At 37.5% G+C, this 22488-nt stretch overlaps 1 protein-coding gene across 4 annotated transcripts in view; it reads right to left on the reverse strand.

Annotated features, from left to right (window-relative positions):
* The window catches only part of LOC121917275 (DNA endonuclease RBBP8-like), a 69179-nt gene that overhangs the window by 8564 nt on the left and 38127 nt on the right, over positions 1-22488 (reverse strand). For 2 of the 4 annotated variants that reach the window (XM_042443058.1, XM_042443059.1), the window contains exons 8-17: positions 21703-21813; positions 20073-20161; positions 19106-19185; positions 13021-13891; positions 12623-12749; positions 11234-11325; positions 9806-9920; positions 5308-5481; positions 4979-5048; positions 3435-3531 (exon numbers count right to left, since the gene is read on the reverse strand). In XM_042443058.1, coding sequence (XP_042298992.1) covers positions 3435-3531; positions 4979-5048; positions 5308-5481; positions 9806-9920; positions 11234-11325; positions 12623-12749; positions 13021-13891; positions 19106-19185; positions 20073-20161; positions 21703-21813 — 1826 coding nt within the window. The remainder of the gene's footprint in view (positions 1-3434; positions 3532-4978; positions 5049-5307; positions 5482-9805; positions 9921-11233; positions 11326-12622; positions 12750-13020; positions 13892-19105; positions 19186-20072; positions 20162-21702; positions 21814-22488) is intronic. The other 2 variants (XM_042443061.1, XM_042443060.1) reach the window with 2 other exon arrangements.

The raw sequence follows: 22488 nt of genomic DNA on the forward strand, positions 1-22488 counted from the left end.
GACTGTTTCCAGACAAACCTTCCCAGTATCCTGTTTCCAACCCCTTTCTAAAGGAAAGAAGAAACAAGAAGCTAAAATCTGTAACACAATTAATAAAAAAAGAGATCCCAAGGGCTACATGGAATTCTACTAAAACCCTGCCAGACCAAAACATAGCACCATGTACCAGTCCAAAATATAGCACCATATTTTTCAATATACAAAGATGATAACCATGCTTGCACAATGAAGAGTGCTTAGTAGCAGCAAACTGCTTGGTGCTACTCAGTGGAACATGCTCAGTAGCCTCAACTGGTGCAGATGTGTTTCTGGTATTTGGCACTGTAGTGTCAGTGAGATCAAACACTGATCCTGTCTTTCAACTAGGAAGAGATATTAACCTGGATGTAGAAACTAGCTTCTATTCCCAGTAAATATTCTCATAATATTTGAAACAGGTAAAAAACCCACATACAAGTTACAGAACATGAACTAAAAAATGACATGAATAGCCACCATGCCATAACAAGTTTTACTAGAAGAGCATATGGCAGGAACAAAAGCCAAACAAATCCTTCCTGGCACAACTTTTCAAAAACAAGTCACCTGACAGTTGAATCAGGTAAATTCATAACCTACATGAATTCAATGCCAAAAGATTTGGTATGGGAGCTTAAAATATCAATGTCTATTAATCTTTATTGCTAAACAGAATCTCTATATACAGACACAATTTACTTCTGATATGTGAGACAAACAATGGAAGAGACACACGCCTTTTCTACCTTTCTTGTGTGTTTCCAAAGACATCTGTGTGATTCCCTTAAAAAAAGAAAGGGACCTTAGCCTAAATAAAACTGTATTCATAATGGTGAATGTAATATATCTCTGTGTGCTCCTTGGACACTTCCTTATGTTGTTAAAAGTGCATTGAAAAATCACAAGTACTAATCACAGAAGGGACAGAAGACTTATGAATCAGGGTAAAGCTAAAGCTTTATAGGTAAAAAAAAGTACTCACATGGAAATATATCCAAGTATAAAGCTTATTAACCCTATGGTCGGACACAACTTGACAACCTTGCCAGTGGGGAATATCTTTACCTTTTTTTAACCTTTAAAGCTTTAGCTTTACTCTGATTCATAAGTCTTCGTCCCTCATTCCATCATTTTGGTCCAATGCTCCTGCAAACATTCCACACAGTTTTGTGAAAACATTCATCTTGGATTGTTTATACTAAAGGTTCCTGCCTATAAATGTTTAACAGCTCTGTCTTTAAATCTTACAATTTCTTTACTATAGAAAAACATCTAGCAAATGTTTCCAATTTCATAGTTACTACTATAAGTAATTTGCCAAAATGTAACAAGAACCAAGTTCCTGGAGAGGAAAAGCCCAGCACTGCACAGACAGGAAATTAAAATTGTTTACACTCAACTCTTGGCACAAGACACAGACCTGCTTTCTGTCCTGTTTTCTGATGATGATGATGATTCAGGCATTCTAGATTTCACATATTTTGGGAAGAGAGAACTGAGTTTCACAGTACGCTATAAAGCTGTTTGTAATTCAGAAAAGTCTAAAAAGCTTTTAACTTTGTTGAAAATTTTTTTTGTTTGAAAAACATATTGATGTGTTTGTTTTAAATGGAACAAACCAGATTCAAAAAATGGTTCAAAAAGAAAATTAAAATATTAACACTTTTATTGTCAGAGACACTATTGTATACAGTGCGCCCGTGTCACACGCGTACGCACTATACGAGGCTTTCAGCAGATGTTGAAAGCTGCGTGGGAGCGCATGGTGCGGTGCGTTCCATTTAGATTAATGAGGTGCATGCCCGTGGCACCACATGCACGAGCCCCATTACTTTCAATGGGGCTCGAGCATACACATTTTTTTAAGTGCGCGGGGGGTGTTCGGAGCAGATCCCCTGCGTAAAAAAAGGGTGCACTGTAGTATAGATACTCATGCTCCCTCAAATGGCAGTGTATTGCACATGTGCTCCTCCAATGTAATTGGATACAATTTGTATCAAGGTGTTTGGTGCAGTCCAATAACTTCAGATGGAAACATTGTTTAAATTTGAAAAGCAGATTGTGAAGTTATTTGTAACCATCATTCTCATAATAATGAAATAGAATGAATGGTCACTATTACTTGGAATAAAAAACTGATATGTATTAGAGGGTCATGTTGTATAGGGCTGCACCTTCCTACAATCCTAGGGGATATGGGGGATGGGCAATTTTACTGTTATTGGGTCCCTTTCTAGGCCATTTCAATTTTCGGGCCACTTCCTGTTGGAAAAAATGTATTTCCTGTGCCTCAAATGGCCCAGGGGAATTTACAGGAATCAAATTTGTATAATCTATTAATCCACATCTTAAAACTCGGGACTTGCATACATGACTTTAAAAAAAAAAAGCCAATGGACTGGGTCCATATCTGAGAGAGGGCTCATGAAAGGTATTCTCCATCTACTCCTTCCCTGGGCACACTGCCTGCTTAAAATTCCTCCATAGGTTATAGTGTGATGTAGCATGTGCTCTAGGAAACAGATGGGAGAAGGGAGGAAATATCTGAAAATGGGGTGGAGGCATTCATTATGTGCAATAGCTGCCCCTTTCAAGGTTGCCCATAAGTAGATTTTTTCCTTTGCATTTCAGTCTTCTCTGTCATAGTTTACAGTATGCAATGGGGCCTTCCAATCCTCAAAGCAGTCTGTCTTTAAGTGAGACTGATGAAAGGGTGAGAATGCAAGTGGAGTCGTTTCCAGTATTTCTCTTAAGCCTGTATTCATCTGGATTGAACCAATAGAATTTCAGAGTTGGATGTACTTTTGGAGGTCATTTGGTACATCCCCCTCACCGTACCCAGGATCTCCAAGAAAGGATGCAACTATAGCATCTGTCAGATTGCCATCCAGCCTATGCTTAAAACACTTCCAACAAAGGTAGCTCACAATACTGCAAAGCAGTCCATGTCATTTATGAACAGCTTCTATCATAGAAAGGTTCAGCTAAAATCTCTTTTCTTGTGAAAAGATTAAAATCACATTTCCATACATTTGTTCTGCTCTACCTTCTGCTTAGCAGCCCTTCAGTGGTTCAAGACCACTATGCCATCTCTTTATTCTTCTGACTAAGTGTACCCAGGTTTTTTTTACCCATTCCATGTATGGCTTTCTTTCCAGGCTACCTACCAATTTGATCACCTGCCTCTATACATTCTACAGTTGTCTACATGCTTCTTAAATATATGTTACCAGAACCGGAGACAGTACTGCAGATGTGGCCTCATAGATGAGCTAGTAGACTGATAAAGCATAATTTGATTATGCACCATTTCCTGGGCTCATACTAAAGATATGTTTCTTCACACCTGAAATGTAGGATGCATTAGTCTACTGAAAACTAAAGATCCAAAGTACCAAGGAAAATAGTTTACTTACTATTTCACATTCCTTACAAGTATGACCTGGTAATTTTCTCCTTTCTTCTTTCTTCCGCACAACCTCAATGTGAGGAAAATCTAATAACATACTCCTTCTGGAAAGACACAGAAATTGCAAGGATCTAAAGTTGGTGTTTTAAATACTGTTTTTGTATAAGGGAACTACCATATGTTGGTTTAATATTCATCAAATTATATAATTTTGCATATCATTTGTGATTAGTTATAAATAAAACTAAACCAAACCCAGATAATTTCACCATAGTGGCAGTTAGTCTGCTACTATATTTCTGATTATTCACCACTTTACATGCATCACTATTATAGAACTAATGGAAAAAGAGAATATAATTATCACTACATCTCAATGACTTCAAAAAAACCTGACTACAATTATCCAATGAGAAAAGGCAGGACATGTTATAATTGAAACACAGTAAGTATTGCTAGTACTTAATCTCCATGCATTTCAATAGTGGTCATTTCAAATTTTTGAACAAGGCCTACTGAAAAAGGAGTGGCTCAGAAGCAGCTATGCATAGAATCCCAGGTCAATGCAAAGTGTACAGTACATGTTAAATCTTGTTCTTAATCATAGAATCATAGAGTCGGAAGAAACCACAAGGGCCATCCAGTCCAACCCCCTGCCATGCAGGAATAATACAATCAAAGCACTCCCCAGCCTCTGTTTAGTTCCAAGTAACAGATCCACTGAATCAACAGAAGTTTGATAAGTCAGCGCTTATTTATGTTCTATTTACCCAGTGGATTCACTCTAGTTGGTATAATACAGTTGGCCCTTTTTATACACTGATTTTTTATATACGGATTCAAGCATCCACAGTTTGAAAATGTTCAAAAAAAGTATAAATTTCAAATATCAAACCTTGATTTTCCATTTTTTTATAAGGGACACCATTTTGCTATGTCGTTATATTTAATGGGACTTGAGCATCCATGGATTTTGTTATCCACGGGGGATCTTGGAACCAAACCCCAGCGTATAACAAGGGCCCACTGTAGTCCATAGCAGTCATAAACACATTCCTTTGATTTTCACTTTTCTTATTCCTTGAAAATTAGAAACAGATTTTGTACATGCATATTGCAATATAGCAAAGAACTCAGTAAATACAATTCAGCAAAGAAATACTATAATGCGACCAAACAATTTTTCATAAAAAGGAAAGGGCACTATAACAAACAAATAATATTGATTTATCTTATCTGTCTACTGAAACTGAAGTGATAAAGTTTATACTTTTATAAAGAAAATAGCTTGGGAATGTGCTCTAAAAAGGAAAATAAGAAGTAAGATTGTCTTCCTCATGCAAAACTGTGAAGTATATCATCCTTATGCTTTGTGTATTTCACACAGTTTATATTAGTTAAATCTTTCTGAATTTTCTTTTTTCCCCCCTTTAAATGATATACTTCCAATTTTGTCATTTCTTTGCTTGTACAGAAAAAAACATGAACTATTTTTCATACTGTAGAAACCTTATTGTATAAAAGATAATTTTTACAAAGATCTTGCAGTACCTTTCATCACTTTTAAGATATGGTTCCACAAAAGCTTTCTGTTTGGTTTTATCTTGTTTGTCTCCTTGACCTAAAATACATAAATAACATGCCACAACATTTAAATACTGTTAGAAAGCACAATAAACCTAACTAAAGAAACTTGGCTGTGACAATCTATAGATTTCTCACTTCTTGAAAACAATAAATAGTTTTTCTTGAATACCCAATCCAGGTTGTTGGGGTGGGGGAGGAAAAAGATAAAGGACCCCTTTCTAACATGCATTCTAACTTCTCTTCAGCCCAAGCAGGCAGTGCATTGTATAATATATATATATATGAATAAATACTCTGCAGGTTTTTCTTGATTATTGACATCTCTTTATTTTCTTCCTCTTCCTCCTCAAAAGATCCTTTATTATTACATCCTGGAAGCTTGCCATCTTCTAAATAGGATTCATATTCTTCGTATGATGTCCGATCAAATATTTCAGATAAGTTAGCATTCTCTTTTTTCTCTTTTCCTAGAAACATAAGTAGTAATGATTATTAAGATAATTACTGAAAATAAGAAGCTATTAAATAGTAATAACAATAACATTTCTATACCACTTAATAGTGAACTCAGCACTCTCTAAGCGGTTTATAAATGTTAGCTAATTGCCTCCAACAACCTGGGTACTCATTTTACCAAACTATGGGCCCAAACAGACAGGCCAAAATAAAGCTGCTTTGGGTCACTTTGAGGTATGCTGTTTAAATGACACACGCATCTTAAGAGGCCAGAAGCAACACCAAAGCTGCGCATCAGTCCTTAGGACTGGAGCGTGGCTTTGGCATGGCTTCCAGCCTCTTAGGACACATACATCATTTAAACAGTATACCTCCAAAGTGACCCGAAGCAGCCTGTCTATTTAGGCCCATAGAAAGGATGGAAGGCTGAGTCAACCTTGGAGCCCTGGGATTGAACTCACAATATTGTGGCTGCAGTACCGGCATTTAACCACTGCACCATCAGGGCATACTGTAATTATTTTTCTGTGTTTTTAATTTAAAATGAATAAAAAGAGGCATGTTATGCTTCTACTTTTTCCATCAACATATGGAATTGTTGGATGATCACTTGGATTATCCTTATCAAAGAGAAAGAACAAGATCACAAGGTAGTTTCTCAGGGGTTTTTGGTGATGCCAGCCACAGATGTTGGCGAAACGTCAGGAAGAAACTCTGCTAGAACATGGCCACATAGCCTGAAAAACCCACAATAAACGATTTTTGGTGAGTTCAAACATATAATATTTAAGCCATAATAAGTATCATTTCAGTTTCCTGTCATTGTTTAAGAAGAGGGCTTTATCTACTAACATCCTTGTATTTAATTTAATATAAGCATAAACGATCTTTTCTCATATACTGCTAAGCTACATGGAGGAGGGGAAAGGGAATCAGTTTAATTCTATACTGTAGATACTTTAATTTCAGTTTTACATAACTTTCTGTGTATTACGTGGGCTTCTGCAGAATCAGTTGGCATGTGAGGAAAAGCTAACCATAGTGGATTGGTCCTCCATGCCAACCCGTGAATAGGAAGCTTTACCAGTTACATGAACAAGCTAGCTCCCACTGGCCTAACATAAAACATACTCCACACTTATTTTACTTATTTACCTACTCATGATCTCAAAGGGCCTTCAAGGAACCATGAAATATAAAATAAAAATTATGAAACAAAAATGTATAAAATTATATCATGTTAAATTATTTACAACTTATAATAAATAACACAGTTTTAAAGCTCAGACTTAACAGGCAACAGCAGTGCAAGTAAAGCCAACCACCTCCACAGCCTTTGAAGCCTGGTGAAAAGGAAAATTTTTACATAACTATTTAAAAGGGGAAATGTGAATGTCAGGAAAGACAGTCCAAGTACTGATGCTACACTAAAAAGCTCTAAGATTAGTAAACACACATTGATTACCGTTGCTGATCTGAAGCATTTTTCGGCTTCAGGGAAGGAATAAACTTCAGATATTAGTTGAATGGGGAAGGGACTCCTACAAAGTTAATCTTACCTTTAAATGTGAGTTGGCAGGGGAGTGTCATTTTTTTCCCTTTCTTTTTTAAACTACCACCCAACCCAAGCAGAAGCTGGCTATTCTCAAGAAAAATATGGTGGCTTTCCTGGGAAAAATGTCCCAATAGGAACCATGTTCCACTGTGGCTCCATCTGTACTGCAGATATAATGCAGTTCGATACCACTTTAACTGCCATAGCACAGTCCTATGGCATTCTGGGAAATGTAGTCTGTTGTGGCACCAGAGCTCTCTGATACATAAGGCTAAATGTCTCACAAAACTACAAATTCCAGAATTCCATAGCACTAAGCTATGGTGGTGAAGGTGGTGTCAAACTGGATTATTATACAGTGAGGATGTAGCCCATGATGGCATGCTGCTTCCATTCAGTGTTCTGGCAGCCAAATTACCACTTGAAGCATGTGCAGTGGTCTTTGTTTAAAAAGCAGCAAAATAAAAATAAATATCCACAGTCATCATTTAACGTTATCAGCACCCCTGAAAAGAATTTAAAATGCAAACTTTCATAAGTAACTAAGGCCCGTTCCGGACGGACATAAAGTACATGCCGAGCACGTACTAAGGTTAGAAAGGGGCGTCCTTTCTGGACGCCCCTAACCCTAGTACGCACTCGATGCGTACAAAATGGCGGTGCCCGTTCTACACGGGCACTGCCATCTTGACATCGCGGATGCATAGCGTCCACACATCCCACAAAAGAAGTGACGTCACTAATGCGCCATTGGCCACTTGCGGCGTCACTTCTGGGGTGCAAAAAGAAGCCGCTTTTTGTAGCTTCTTTTTGTTGTGTCCTGGAATCACGCGGTTTGACCGCTGTGGTTCCCGGACGCAGCAACCTCCGGCGCCGGCAGAGTGCCGTTTTTGAGCACTTTGTAACATGCCCATTAATCAAACAAAGGGGGAATACTTGCCCCTGCCTTGCTAATCAATGATAGTGGTGGTTCCTGAATAATTTTCTCACTGCCACCGCACCGAAATCTCAATGCTCAGGGCAGCACAAGGGGTAGCAAGCATCACTGAGGTATACCAGATGCAGGCTTTTGTAAGTCAGGACCAAAAATTTAAATTCTACCCAGAAACAAACTGGTGACCAGAGAAGGTAATAAAGAATCAGTTATATGTGACTACCCTCTGTACACATGGGCCAAAAGGCCAGTGCTCCCCCTAGCCTCATGTCATCCTGTCTGGATGACACAGGTCATTAATTAACTCCAGGTTAATGTCAGACTGGATGTGGATCCCAATGGGGCCTTAAGTTTCTGAAAAGAAACTCCGTGGCAATAGCTGACAGACTGGATGGTCCCACATGCCTTGTACCTGCCTCCACCATTGTGTCTGCTGAGAAGACCCCCTCTGTGACATTGGTTGGGGGTACCTGGTCATGTGGGTGTAGCCAGGCACCCCGTTTCTGTTCTTATGGGCTGCAATGGGGGTCTTCTCAGCAGATGCAACAATGGTGAGAAAATCAGGAGTGTGGCAGTAGAGGGTCCTCTGCATGGTGGTGGGCAGGCATGTAAATTGTATTGTACTGTTATATGACGATGACTTAGTTTTAATGTAATTATCTTTTACTGTATTTTATTGATGTGGTTCTGTACGTATTTTACTGGGTTGTAATCCTGTCTCAATCCATCTGGGAGAGGCAGGAAAATAACAACAACAACAACAACTATTATTATTATTATTATTATATACCTGCCTGTTGCTGCATTGGCCTCGAGACTGACCTGGATCATGCTATCATCCTGCCTGTCTGCTTAGAGCAGATGAAAAAAACTAGTTAACATATTCTGGAGTAGTTGGAAATTTCTGGAGTAGTTAGAAATTTTAAGAATAACCTCACATGCTGATCATTACAGTAGTGTTGTTACTATGTACCTTCAAGTTGTTTGCAAATTGTGGTGACCCAAAGGCAAATCTATCACTGGGTTTTCTCAGTAAAATTTGTTCAGAGAGCATTTGTCATTGACTTCCTGAGAGTGAACGAGTGTGACATTCCCAAAGTCACTCAGTGAGTTTCCATGGCAGAGCAGGAATGTGAACTCTGGTCTCCAGAGCCTTAATTCAACAGTCAAACCACTAGACCATGCTGGCTGCCATTACCATAGTCCAGTTAGGAAATTACTAAGAATGTACATGACATTAGTCAGATTCTTAATCTTCACAAACGAAGCACAAAAAGCCCTCTCTACACTTTGACTTTCAGCTGGCAATCTAAACAATGAATGCAGGTGCCTTTAACACCTCTGCATCTTAAGAAAGTGTAAACCCATCAAAGGCCACAAAGGAGGAAGGGCTAAATTCAGGTCAACCCTAAAAGCATTTTGATGCCTTGAGCCTCCTACTTCACACTGGGCCCTTTCACATCATAACAATTATAATACTGTGATTCCACTTTAACTACCTTGACAATATTCCATGGACTCTCGGGATTTACAGTTCCAGGAGGGGTACTTATACTTCTCAGACACAGAGCATTAGTTTCTCACAAAGCACCCCACAAGATGCTGCTATGACAGTTAAGGGAAAAAACAGTGTTTTATCCCTCCTTATTCTCTCAGTTGCTTGTGAAGTCGTTCTTTTTATCCTCTTAGGCAGCTATTAGGCTGCTCAAATATTCCTATCACCCAATTATGCTTTGATAACAGGCACTGGTAAAGACATCTTGATGCATTCTCAGTTTATCTGTACAGGTGTTATTATTGGCTTGTTACAGACCTTCATTATTTGAGCAATCAGACAAAAACTTACGTGGACTGTCTGCTTCTTTCTGTTCTTGATTTTTCATTCTTAATAGAATACTATCACTAACAAACGTATAGTCAATATCCATGGTCTCAGCTCCATTTCTTGTTTGGCTACCTTCCTTTTGGGCAAAAGAGTTACAAAACAATTATGATAAACAAATTTTATGATACTGCAACCCAGTATGTAATTTTAACTTATACACAAGATGCCCAATGTACCTATATCAGAAAAAAAATGCTTATACTGTTGAGCTTTTTAGCATTCTACAAAGATTGCAAGCCCTTCAGGGGCTGTACAAACATATTCCCATGATTGCTTGTCAATTATACAGTGCAGAAGCTCTTAGATCAAAGCCTTGGCACTTTCCAAAATTCCCAAGGTTGAAAAATATATCTTTGTGAGAACAAGGTTTATGTCTGATACATTACAGTGGCCAAGGGAGAAAATAATTTCGAGGTGAAGATAACTGTCCAAAGAAATGTCTGAACTGGACTTTTCTTAATAAGGTTTAAAAGCAGTTTAGGAATTTCTACCATATTTTATTTATTTATTGGATTGTCCCAAAATGAAATTACTTTAAAGCTAAGTCTTGAAATATGAGAGAAGCAGAAAAGCAGGACATGATTCCTATCCATCTTTGGTTTAATAAATTCAGTATATGAAATAAAGTTTCTTGAGATAAAGATCACAATTGTCTACCACAGCTTTCTGTGTCCTTTTGTTAATTCATAGATGCAGAGTAAGTTTGAAGTTTCCCACCTTCTATTGGTCACCTGTAGTTTACAACCATTGTAAAGTAATTCCACCTATATGACAGGCCTAGCTTTCCAGATTATTTTTAGCAAATATGCAAAGCTTGCTGCTGATACTATTGATAAAACCTACTTGGATTTTATTTGTGAAAAGGGCAGTTTACTTGAATAGTACATTAAGAGTGGCAAACCCCCACTATGAAAACAAATAATTCTTCAAAGCTATGAAGCAATGTTCTGAATATCCTAAAATCTATCAAATAAATTTCAGTAGTACAGGTACTTAGTCAGTTTTATATTAACAAATGAAATGATACTTCGGATGAAGGCAACCGATACAAGCACAACATTTATGAAAGAAAAAACCTGAGTAAGCCTCTTATAGTTTAGCTAATATAATATCTGTGAAACAGGCTCAAAAAGATGCACAGGGTGACTTTTTCAGTTAAAAGATGAAAAACTGTGAGTACCTTTTCTCTAACATTATTTTTGTATAGGCAGAGAATCTGTGATGTGGTGGCACTAAAGCATTATATAGTATAGTAAACTATAGTAACTAAAGCTTGGGAAAGGGAATGTTATAATTCTGCATTACTTTGAATCAAGATTAATAGGCAAACCCATAATACAGTGCAACATGTTCTGTCAACTTAATAGTTCATATCTGAAAACAGCTTACTTTTGCATCTATCAGCGTGACATCCATTTTGTACTGGGAAAGGTCAGCTCCTGGATCTATACTCCACTGCACACTTTCCAAGGGTATTTTATCTTCAAGGAAAAGAGAATGAGTAAAACAAGTGCATACAACACAAAGAATATGTATGAATAAATATGAGAGTGGTTAGCAACATGTGCCTTAGGGCATGTAGTTCCCAAGGTTGTTTTTGTGGGTCTTTTCCCCTATGCACTGCTAAATTGCATCGGAAAAACAGTAATTCAAATTAAGATAACTATCTAAAAACAAGTATTTTCTGCTACTTTTAAAAGAGCACCTTATATACTCATGTATAAGTTGAAATTTGTTTGCAAAAAAACCTGACTCAAAAAAACTGCACCAACTTATACATGGGTCAATATAGTAGTAGGCTTGCCCCAGAGCTTCTTTCCCAGCTCAGCTGTCTCTTGAAGGGACAGCTAGGCCTGGGAGAAGCTTGGGAGGCAAACACTCGCCTTCCCACCTCGTCCTGAGCCCAGATGTCCTCCGAAGGGACAGCTGGGCTGGAGAGTTTTGGGCAGCAAATGCTTGCCTTCCCTCCTGGTCCCCAGCTGGGTGTCCTCTGAAGGGACAGTAGGGCTAGGGAGAGGCTTGGGGGGCAAACACATCCCTTCCCTCCTGGTCCCCAGTCCAGATGTCCTCTAAAGGGACAGCAGGACTGGGGGGACGCTTGGGGAGGGGGCAAATGCTTGCCTTCCCTCCTGGTCCCCAGGTTGGCTGTCCTCCGAATGGACAACCAAGTTTGGGAGAGGCTTGGGGAGGCAAACACGTGCTTTCCCTCTTCAGCCTCTAGCTTGGCTGCCTTCTGGATTGCGAAGGAGGAGGCAGAGTGAGTGCTTGCCACTCAAGCTTCCTCCCCAGACCAACTGTCTCCCAAAGGGACAGCTGGGCTGTGGCAGGGGAGGAAGGGTACCGAGACTCTATGTTTTACCCTTGACATCCACAGGACATATCAAAACCCCTATTTTTGGTCCTGAAACCTGCTTTCAATGTATAAACAACGTCGACATAGCTGAGTATATACATTATTTATGGTCTTCCAATTTTAGTGAGGTGAACATAAAGATATAGCTAGAGGTAAGTTGAAATAGGGGAACTGGCTAAAATTAACCATCTACTCATATGGACAAAGAACAATATGAATAGTATGCAGTGGATAATACAGACCTCAGTTGCATTAGGTAGGGGATGTTTTTAATAAAGAATATGAAATAATAAAATTAAGATATAGGCCCAAAGGAAATAATATAATAAGTAACTACATTTAGATGATGGTAACATCAATAAAGGGGTGAAATACAAACAGCTAGCATTCTTACTTTTTTAGAAATTTAATTAGTAAAAACATACCTTGCTCACTTTGGGACTGTTTAGTTTTTGTCATTCTGCAAGGATTTGGCTGAAGCACCGAAGCTGGCTCACCTATTCCAAGTCCTGGCCTTACTTTCTTGCTTTTTGGTTCATCGTCATCAGCTACCTGTCAATGCAATTAAAATGCAAGCAACTTCTGCATTAATCTTCAAAGGTTTCATTGTATAACTTGTTCATCTTTTTCATTAACTAATTATTTTAAACTGATCTCTACTCTAGATACTCAAATAAGCCAGAATAAAATACCTCCTGCAAATACTGTGTGATCCTTATATAGGACAATCTATTTCAGCATGGCAAAGAAGTGAAAGAAAATTCCTCCTTGGCAAGTGCAGATGATTATTAATTCTTGCTAAAATTATTGAGCACAAACTTACCTTCATATTTGCAGAGATGTTTGATTCTAAGGCATCACTTGGCAACGGTGGCTTACAAAAGGCAGTGATTTCATCTTTTATTTGTACTTCACATTCTCTCCCTGGAGATGCTTTGCTGAGAGATTTCAGGATGGCTTCCTGTATACAGGGATCCTCTTGTGATTCTTTGCTTGTTAAGCAGTTACCATTGATGATTTTAGATGAAGAATCTTTTGCTTGTGGTTGGAAAACATCATGGAGAGTTGCCTGCTTCAGCTTGGTTTTGCAGGTCTCAGCACTTATGTGGGTTTTTTCTTGACAGCGAAAACCAGAAAAGCGATTAGATAGATCTAAAGGCTTATCATTTGTATTATCTCTATTGACAGCAGGAGGAATGTTTGCATGAGAGGGGGAGGCATTCTCTTTTTCACAGCTAATCACATGACCGCTTCTCTCACCACCTTTCTTTCTTTTAGGACATCTGCTTCCTAATAGTTTTTGTGATGCAGGAAGGTAGTCACTCTTAACTCTTTCATCTTTATCTAAACGTGTGTTGGTCACACAGGTTATGTGCTCATCTGCATTCTGCTTCAGAACCACCTGCCTATTAGTTGGAGCCTGACTGATAACTGAAGTTATTTCAGTCCCAAGATTAAGTGGTGCAATGAGAGCAACATCTTCAGATTTTGATCTCACTTTCTCAGATCTAAAAAGGGAAGAATTGTTCACTGGGTTGATTTTCAGATTTGACTTACGTCCTGTTGTTAGCAAAGAAGGGGAAAGACTTGTATTCAAGTTGTTCTTCGTACTGGCAGATGCTCCAAAAACAGGAGAAGGTACTTTAGAATCCCAATCTATAGGTGGAGAGGCATCTTCATGTAGATCTGAAAATCTGAACACACAGAAAAATTTACAACTTGTCTTTTGCTCAGTGGAAAATATTACCAAAAAAAGGTGAACTCTACTAAGAAAAGTTACATACAGCATAATATATCATTGTTTAAACTGAGATTAAATGTGGAACACCTTCAGAAGTGTTGAATTTTCCAACCAGAACTTCAATACCTGTATAAGCATAGGGCATACACTATCCTTAGAAACCTATGATTTTGAAAAAAAGTGTGACGTGGGCCAATTGAGGTCCAAATTAAAAGCAAGATCTTTACTGGTCATGCCTATTTGATAACCGATTCAAAGATCCTTGAATAGCTCAGCTTCTAGCAGATGCTATCAACATGGTTTGACTTGTATTTCCACTGGCATTGCCCAGGTTGGTATTGATGATTTCACTCATATGAAATAGAAATCTGAGTGGCAGCACCTACATTCCTTAAAACGTTTCACACTGAGAATATCCCAGCAATTTTTTTTTTGAAAAAAGCTGATGCTGGCTCATCAGTCCTAAACCTACACAACAATTATTTGGGATGTGAACCTAAATGTAAATATCAGGTTTGGTCAAAAACACTTTAAAATGTGCATTACAGAGAAAAACAAAACAAAAGAAAAACCCCACAGAAAACCAAAATATTTGTTCAGGAAGTATCCAAAACAATGAAGGTCCAGAACCTCATTATGAGTCCAAAACCTTATTGTAATCTGCATCATATAACACACCATGTTTAATGATGTATATGTATTTGTATAGTATAACTTATAAACAGATTGAAAAATCCTATACTATCGTAGTGGTGGGAAAAGAACTGCCTAGAGAAAGCCTTGCAGGACATTTTTTTTTTTTTTTTGCAAATCCCAAGTGTTCCCTCCCTAGTTTTGGAGGCAAAAATGTTTTATTTTGTCCCCTAAATGACTAACAGCACCCCTAAAGACTCTTGGAGGGTGCCACTAGCTGTTTCACTGTAATCTCACCTTTTTAAATGCTCAGACAGGGCTTTTTCCCCAAACAGGAAGAGCTGTTCCAAAGTGATCATGGGGGCTGCAAAGAGGAAGCAGCCTAAGAGTCTTTGTGGGCAATATTTACCATTTGGGATAAAACAAAATATCTGTCTCCTGTTTTTGGTGTGTTTAAAATACAGGGGTGGTGGTGCTCATGAATCCTGCAGAAGGACAGTGCATCCTTTCCAACCCCAAACAGTTGTCCACCATTCTGCTACAGGATCTGAATCCTTAATTTTGCTTCTGACACAGAATATGTCTGCCGTGTGTACTCATGATTTTCTTTGAGAATATGTGCATCTTTAATTCATGTATGTTTTACTGTGTAAGCTTTTTATATTATTTTATTAGGTTAATACTTGCACCCAGACTGAAATAAGTCATTCTATACATGTACACATATATTCATATGTGAGCCTTTTAATGGCATTTATTTATTTAATAACAAGATTCACACAGTGCCCCAGAACAGTAAGTCCTCTAGACAAATTAAACTTAAAATATATGAAATACAAAAACCAATTAAAAACAAAATAAAGCACAAAAGCATTAAAACAGAGAATAAAGTCAAATTATAATACAATAAGAATCATAAACAGCACTATAGTTCTTACTTAAGAAGCCATGAAAAGAAACCTAAAGAAAGAATAAGAAGTGTGATTTTTTAAAAAGTATTTGCTTGTGGAGGGCATTTTAAAACTAGGATCTACCGCTACTGGTAGCTTTAATTTTTATAGATTTCGAAAAAGCTTTTGATAAAGTAAATTGGTCTTTTTTTAGTTCAGGTTCTGGAGAAAGTAGAAGCAGGAGAAAACTTTATTAAATGGATCAAAGCTATTTACTATAGACAGGAAACCCAGATTTTGATTAACGGAGAAAAATCAGAAAGAATCCCTATACAAAATGGTACTAGGCAAGGATGCCCACTTTCACCTTTACTATTCCTAATGGTGATGGAAATTCTTAATAATAATATTAGAGATGAAAATGGAATAAAGGGACTTAACTTCCAAAAACAAGAATTTAAGGTGAAAGCATACGCAGATGATTTGCTTATTATACTATCAGACACCATTAATGATTTAAAACTGTTGTTAAATACTTTGGAAAGTTTTTGTGAAACCTCAGGATTGAAAATAAATAGTAGTAAAACTTCGGTTTTAATGATGAATGTGACAAAAGAGGAAAAACAAGTGATTAATGAAATATCGGGATTCCAAATATGTCAAAAAATTAAATATTTAGGGATTTGGTTAACAGCTAAGAATGTTGATTTGTTTAAGAATAATTATGAAAAGGTCTGGGGAGAAATTAAAAATGATTTAAGGTAATTGGATAAACTACACCTGTCATGGCTTGGAAGGATCGCAGTGATCAAAATGAAAATCTTGCCAAAGTTTATGTTTCTTTTTCAAAATATACCCATTAAAGTATAGTAAACCTTTTAAGTTATGGCACAAAGAATTCTCCAAATTTATTTGGAGTGGAAAAAAACCGCAAGGGTAAGGTTTAAAGTGATGCAAGACTCGAAGGATAGAGGTGGTTTGGCAAGATTGGTTGATGGATTGGTTTCTGTTAAAGAACAAAAGAACTTTAAGTTTAGAAAGTGTGGGTTTACATTTTGGTTGGCATGGCTATCTTTTTTATGAAAAACATAAAGTATGCAAAAACTTCCTAAATCATTTTGTTAGGAAATCACTGATGGTTATTTGGTTAAAATATAAAGCCAGGTTTTGTCCAGGACTTCCGGAATGGACTTTGATTCATGAAGCGTTTCATAAAAGGGAAAAAATAATGGAAGATAGGTGGGTCACATATGCTGACCTGTCAAATAAAAATGAGACGGATAAAAAAGTGTTATTTAAAACATTGGAACAATTACATAAAGAAGGTCTCTCTTGTGAATGGTTGCTCTATCGACAGCTGAAATAAAAAAAATTGATAGACAATAAGTTAAAAGGTATTAAATCAGAGAACCCTAAATTTGAAGAAATTCTAGCCTCAAAAATTCCCATAAAATTGCTTTATTTTATAAATGTTTGCTGGAATGGGACCTGGAGGAAGAGGTGATTAAAGAACAAATGGTTAAATGGTCCCAAGATATAAAGCAAAATATTTGCCTAATCAATGGGAAAAATTATGGAAAATCAGACTGAAATACACCTTATGTAATGAATTGAAGGATAATTTCTTTAAGATGCAATTTAGGTGGTATTTAACATAAAGGTCTCTCCAACAAGTGATGGAAATGTGACCATGAAGTTGGTACATTCTACCATATTTGGTGGAATTGTAAATGGGCCAAGAAATTCTGGAGAGCTATACATGGTGTTATAAAGAGAATAACCCAAGCTAAAATACAGATGGATCCCAAATTTTATTTATTAACTATATGTGAAAATGAAGAGTTAGAAAAGAAGTATGGGAAATTTTTATTTTACGCAACCATGAGTGCTAGAATTGTCTTTGCAAGTAAATGGAAGGCTGCAGACTGTCCCTCAGTAGAGATATGGTTGGCTAAACTGTTGGAATTGGTGCAGATGGATAAACTCACCAATAATTTAAGAAGACAAGATTGGGAAAAAGGCGAGAAGATATGGGAACCACTCTATAACTTTTTCAGTGAATATAAAGTTAAGGATGATAGAGAAAATATTTAATTTAATTTTAAGAGGAAGAGGAAATTTGGAAAGTATATAACAGATGATAGTTGGTAAAATGTACATGGGAATATTTACAAACTTTGAAGAATTGAACCTATCCTATAATAATAATATAGAAATGGCGATATATATTGGTCTTATATGACTTGGTTGGAATTCAGGGAGTCAATTTATGTATCTGTTAAGATAGAATGAGGTTTATGTGTGTTTTCTGTTTTTGTTTGTTGGTGTATGTTTAGTTTGTTTTTTGTGTTTTAGGATATAATGTTGTTTTGTGGTGATGTTGTGATGTAATGTTTTTTAAAACTCAATAAAAGTTAATAAAAAAAAACAAAACTAGGATCAGCATCTTGGCTGAGAAGGTCCTATCCTTGATAGCTCTTAAATTAACAGGGGTAGGCAACCTTTTTGAGCCAGGGGCTGGGTTGCTGTCCCCCAGATAACGGGGGGGGGGGGGGGGGGGGGGGAGGAGGGAATAAAATAATATAGGAAAACATTTTCAAATGTAGGGCACATTTTTAAAAATAGAGGACATGCGAAAAAATTTGATGATTTTTAAAAAATGTTAATGTAAATGCATGTTTCTTAGGCATGATCAAAATGGAGGACATTTGGGCATTATTCCTAGACAGAATTTACATTGGGTATGCCTCAGAGGCTTGCTGCTATCACTATCATCATCATCACTATAATTGTCCAAGAAAGCCAGATTGTTAGCATTCAAAGCACCATAAATACACAGAAAATGCACTTGCATATATTTAATAATAAAAAATAATGAAAAAAAACAAGGCAGGAGTGTATATATTTAATAATAAAATTAATGTAATAAAATAAAAAGCAATAATAAAAATAATGAAATAAAAAAGCAATAATGAAAAATAATGAAGTAAAATAAAAAAAGCAATAATAAAAATAATGAAGTAAAATAAAAAAGCAATAATAAAAATAATGAAATAAAAAACAAAAATAAGTATTTTATATTTTTAAAAATTAATTAAAAAAAACCCAAGGTAGACCTGAAATGACTCACCTTTTCACCTCCTCCTTATCCTCCTCCTCTGCACAAAGGCTCCTAGGGAAGCCCTGCGCGTGGGTGGGGAAGTGGGGCCTGCGCGCGCGCAAAGAAAGATGAGCCCGTCCCCTTTGGCCAGCTGGCCAATGGCTGGCTGGCCAAAGGGGATGAGCTCCTCTGTCCTAGCCCCGCTGTGGGTGGCAGCGGTGGCAGCGCTGGGAAGGAGGAGGAAGGCAGTGCTGCCCAGGTGGAGGGCAGCACTGGGGAGGGGGAGGAGGGCAGCGCTGGGGACGAGGAGGAGGGCAGCGCTGCCCAGGAGGAGGAGGAGGTGGGTTGGTGGCCAGCCGCCCGCATTAGCCTAAGCAGTGGCGGCCTTGACGGCGGCAGGACCGGGCTGGGGCCGGTCCTACCGCCTCGCTGGGCCGGATCCGGCCCGCGGGCTGGGGGTTGCCGACCCCTGCTCTTAAATCTCATCCCATTTAGCAAGGGAACTTATGGAAAGGCTTCTCAATTTTTAAATTCTACAACTCACCCCAAGTTGTCAACACTGTTTTTAGGACAGTTGTGAAGCAGATTTTTTCTGGAATCTCCCTGTGCTTTTTTCTGAGGCCCCTATGGAAAGCAGCATAATTTTACAAAGAATTCAAACACTGTGTCGTCCCCACTACGCACATTTTAAAAAATAAAGTGCAACACCCACTCAGATCCAATGGAACAAATCAGACCTGTGTACACAGAGCCCTTTTTAAAAAGTTAAAACTTCAGCAATCACATAGTGGAATTGGATCTGCATTAAAACCACAGTTGCTGATTGGAATATACAGAATAACTAGTTGTTCATGGAGCTAGTAAAGTGACTACAGACATTTGTTTTTGTAAACACAGCCATTAACTGGTTAACAGTGTGCTTATGTGATTACACTCTCAGTAGCAATAATAAAAACTGTATTATGTTTTGAACCTATAATCAAAGGATTCCATTTCAACTACATCACGACAATTAATAAGCAAATTATAGTCCATCTACAAAAATGTGTTGCAGTGTTTAGAAAAAAACCAAAACCAAACAAACTCTTTGAGTCTGGCTGGCCACACGTTCATCCCAACTCTTAGCAATATGTTTTCTAGTGAACTATGCCTTTCTAAGCCTTTCTCATTCATCTTCCTAAAACAAGATTACTAGACAAGTATGACATGATATTTTAAACTATATTCCCCCTAACAATGAAATATTACCAAGGGGACATTAATTTTTCAATGCATGCGTGTGTGCGTACAAACACACACATTTTCTGACACAAAGATTCAGACAGTCTAGCAATTACTGTATGCAATTTGTTATTCATAGTCAATTCCTTTCATTGCTGTCATTAACAGTGGTATTTTTTAAATTATATTTTACTTTGCTGAATCATTTGGTATAATAAGCAGAATTAAGGATTTCTCCCCCTAAAAGAATGAATTGTCAATTTGTGACAGATCATAAAAGTAATACTCACATTTTCATCAAGCCCGAGTGTTTCTGCAACAACTATTGCCAAATTAAAAGGTGCTTTTTTATCAGAACACTCTCCTTTCACTTCTTCATCTGCACCAATGGGAAAAAAATTGCCAAATCACACCATGTGTCATAAAATGTATTCCACTCTTGCTACTAGACTTTATATAGTGAAAGAGATCTAAAAGCAGTTCATAAAATTGATATTTTCAAGAGAGCACATGTGAATTGTTTTTTTAAACTACTTTATTAAAATTGCAATACATGTATAATAATATATCAAAAAGTCATAATCTAAAAGCTTCAATTATCAGTTACATGTATCAGAGTAACAACAGATTCAAACCATTAGATCAGGTGAGATGATGGATAAATGACTAATGGAAGATATGAATAACATTAATTAAAATAAATCATTAGACAGAAGTAATTTTTAAGTAAGAGGATTGGCAGGGAGGTGTTTTGTGCAAATGTGTTACAGCGGAGGTTAGAGAGTAGATGAGATTAAATTAAACACATTTGAATTGCTGATAAACACAGCAAGATATTATATATTTACCTTTCTATTCACACAATCCTCTACAGAACACATCTGATCAAACAGTGGCCATTAAATTTATTTCCAATAAAAACAAAAACAACCACATGAAAGATAAAACAGATTAAAAGGACTGAAAACAAATATTTATCCAATACCAAAATGATACCAAGCAGGTACCAAGCAAGCCTCCCTGTGGAAAGCAACCCACAGCTGGAGCATTACCATCTCTGCTTCAGTTGGCAGGTGCACTTGGAGGAGGTCCTCCAAACATCTGTGGGTAGAGACAGTCCTTCAAATATAATGGTTCCCAAGCTATAAATGGCTTTAAAGGTCAAAATTACCACCTGGAATTTGGATTTTGTAATCTCATGTGGTCCCATGGTTCACCAAAAGTACTCAATATATTAATGTATTTCTAGTTCAATACTGTTCACATTTAACTCAATAGCTCTCTTTGGAGTTCAATGCAGGAAGAAATATCCAGAAATAAGTAGGACAAGCCCTAACTTCCCCTTCCACAATGCTACACTTGTCAGCTGTGCTACCAAACAGAAGCATCACTGACTGAGTCTGAAGGGGGTTAACTCAATTGTGTGTGTGTGTGTGTGTGTAATTTCCAAAATGGGGATAGAAATCATCTTGGTATGTGTACTGTCATCAAGGACTAGAGCTACTTGCATGCATTTCTGGAGGCTAGTCAGGCATTTGGAAGCGAATACCCAAAGAAGAGTAATTAATTGCTTTGAATAATCTCCTTCATTCTATCTGATGAAAGATGACAGATATTTCTGTAACAAGAAAAACTGAAAAGTTGTGTAGGAAAATATCAATTCCTCGATTACAGAGCAGTAACACTTCTTTAAAAAATTGAAGAGTTCATTATCAAATAGAATACTTATATAAAAGAATTGCTGAGTGTAATGGCTTCAGTTTCCTCCTGTCACCACAGAAATAATTAAGCACTGAATTATTGTTTATCTCTCGCCAACAAATGCAAACAGAAAATATCACTCCAGAGAGAGCTATCTAAGCACAATTTTATGTATTCCTTCTCTATATTAAATTGAAATATACGATGCCAAAAACATACTATATTTACTTGATACTGGGGACAACTGTGGAGCACAGGTATCAGCTACCAGTATTTCTTCTCCATGATGAGCATGTCTTTGAGTGGAGGACAGTGGGATCTTCCCAAGCTCTAGAAAGAGAAAATGTTTTCAGAATCACATACAGCACCTCAGTATTATAATATTTAAATGCAAATGACAATCTTTTAAAATATACAGAATCATAGAATTGGAAGAAACCACAAGGGCCATCCAGTCCAATCCACTGCCATGCAGGAAATCTCAATCAAAGCATCCCGACACATAGCCATCCAGCGTCTGTTTAAAGACCTCTAAGGAAGGAGACTCCACTACACTCCGAGGGAGTGTGTTCCACTGTCGAACAGCCCTTACTATCAGGAAGTTCCTCCTAATGTTGAGGTGGAATCTATTTTCCTGTAGCTTGCATCCATTGCTCTAGGTCCTAGTCTCTGGAGCAGCAGAAAACTAGCTACCACCCTCCTCAATATGACATCCCTTCAAGTATTTAAACAGGGCTATCATATTATTATTATTAACCTTTATTTATAAAGCGCTGTAAATTTACACATATCATATCACCTCTTAACCTTCTCTTCTCCAGGCTAAACATCCCCAGCTCCCTAAGCCATTCCTCATAGGGCATGGTCTCCAGACCCTTCACCATTTTAGTCACCCTCCTTTGGACACGCTCCAGTTTCTCAACATCCTTTTTAAATTGTGGTGCCCAGAACTAGACACAATATTTCAGGTGGGGCCTAACCAGAACAAAATAGAATGGCACTATT

This window comes from Sceloporus undulatus, unplaced genomic scaffold (assembly GCF_019175285.1).
Source record: "Sceloporus undulatus isolate JIND9_A2432 ecotype Alabama unplaced genomic scaffold, SceUnd_v1.1 scaffold_14, whole genome shotgun sequence".
NCBI classification, from domain to species: Eukaryota; Metazoa; Chordata; class Lepidosauria; order Squamata; family Phrynosomatidae; genus Sceloporus; species Sceloporus undulatus.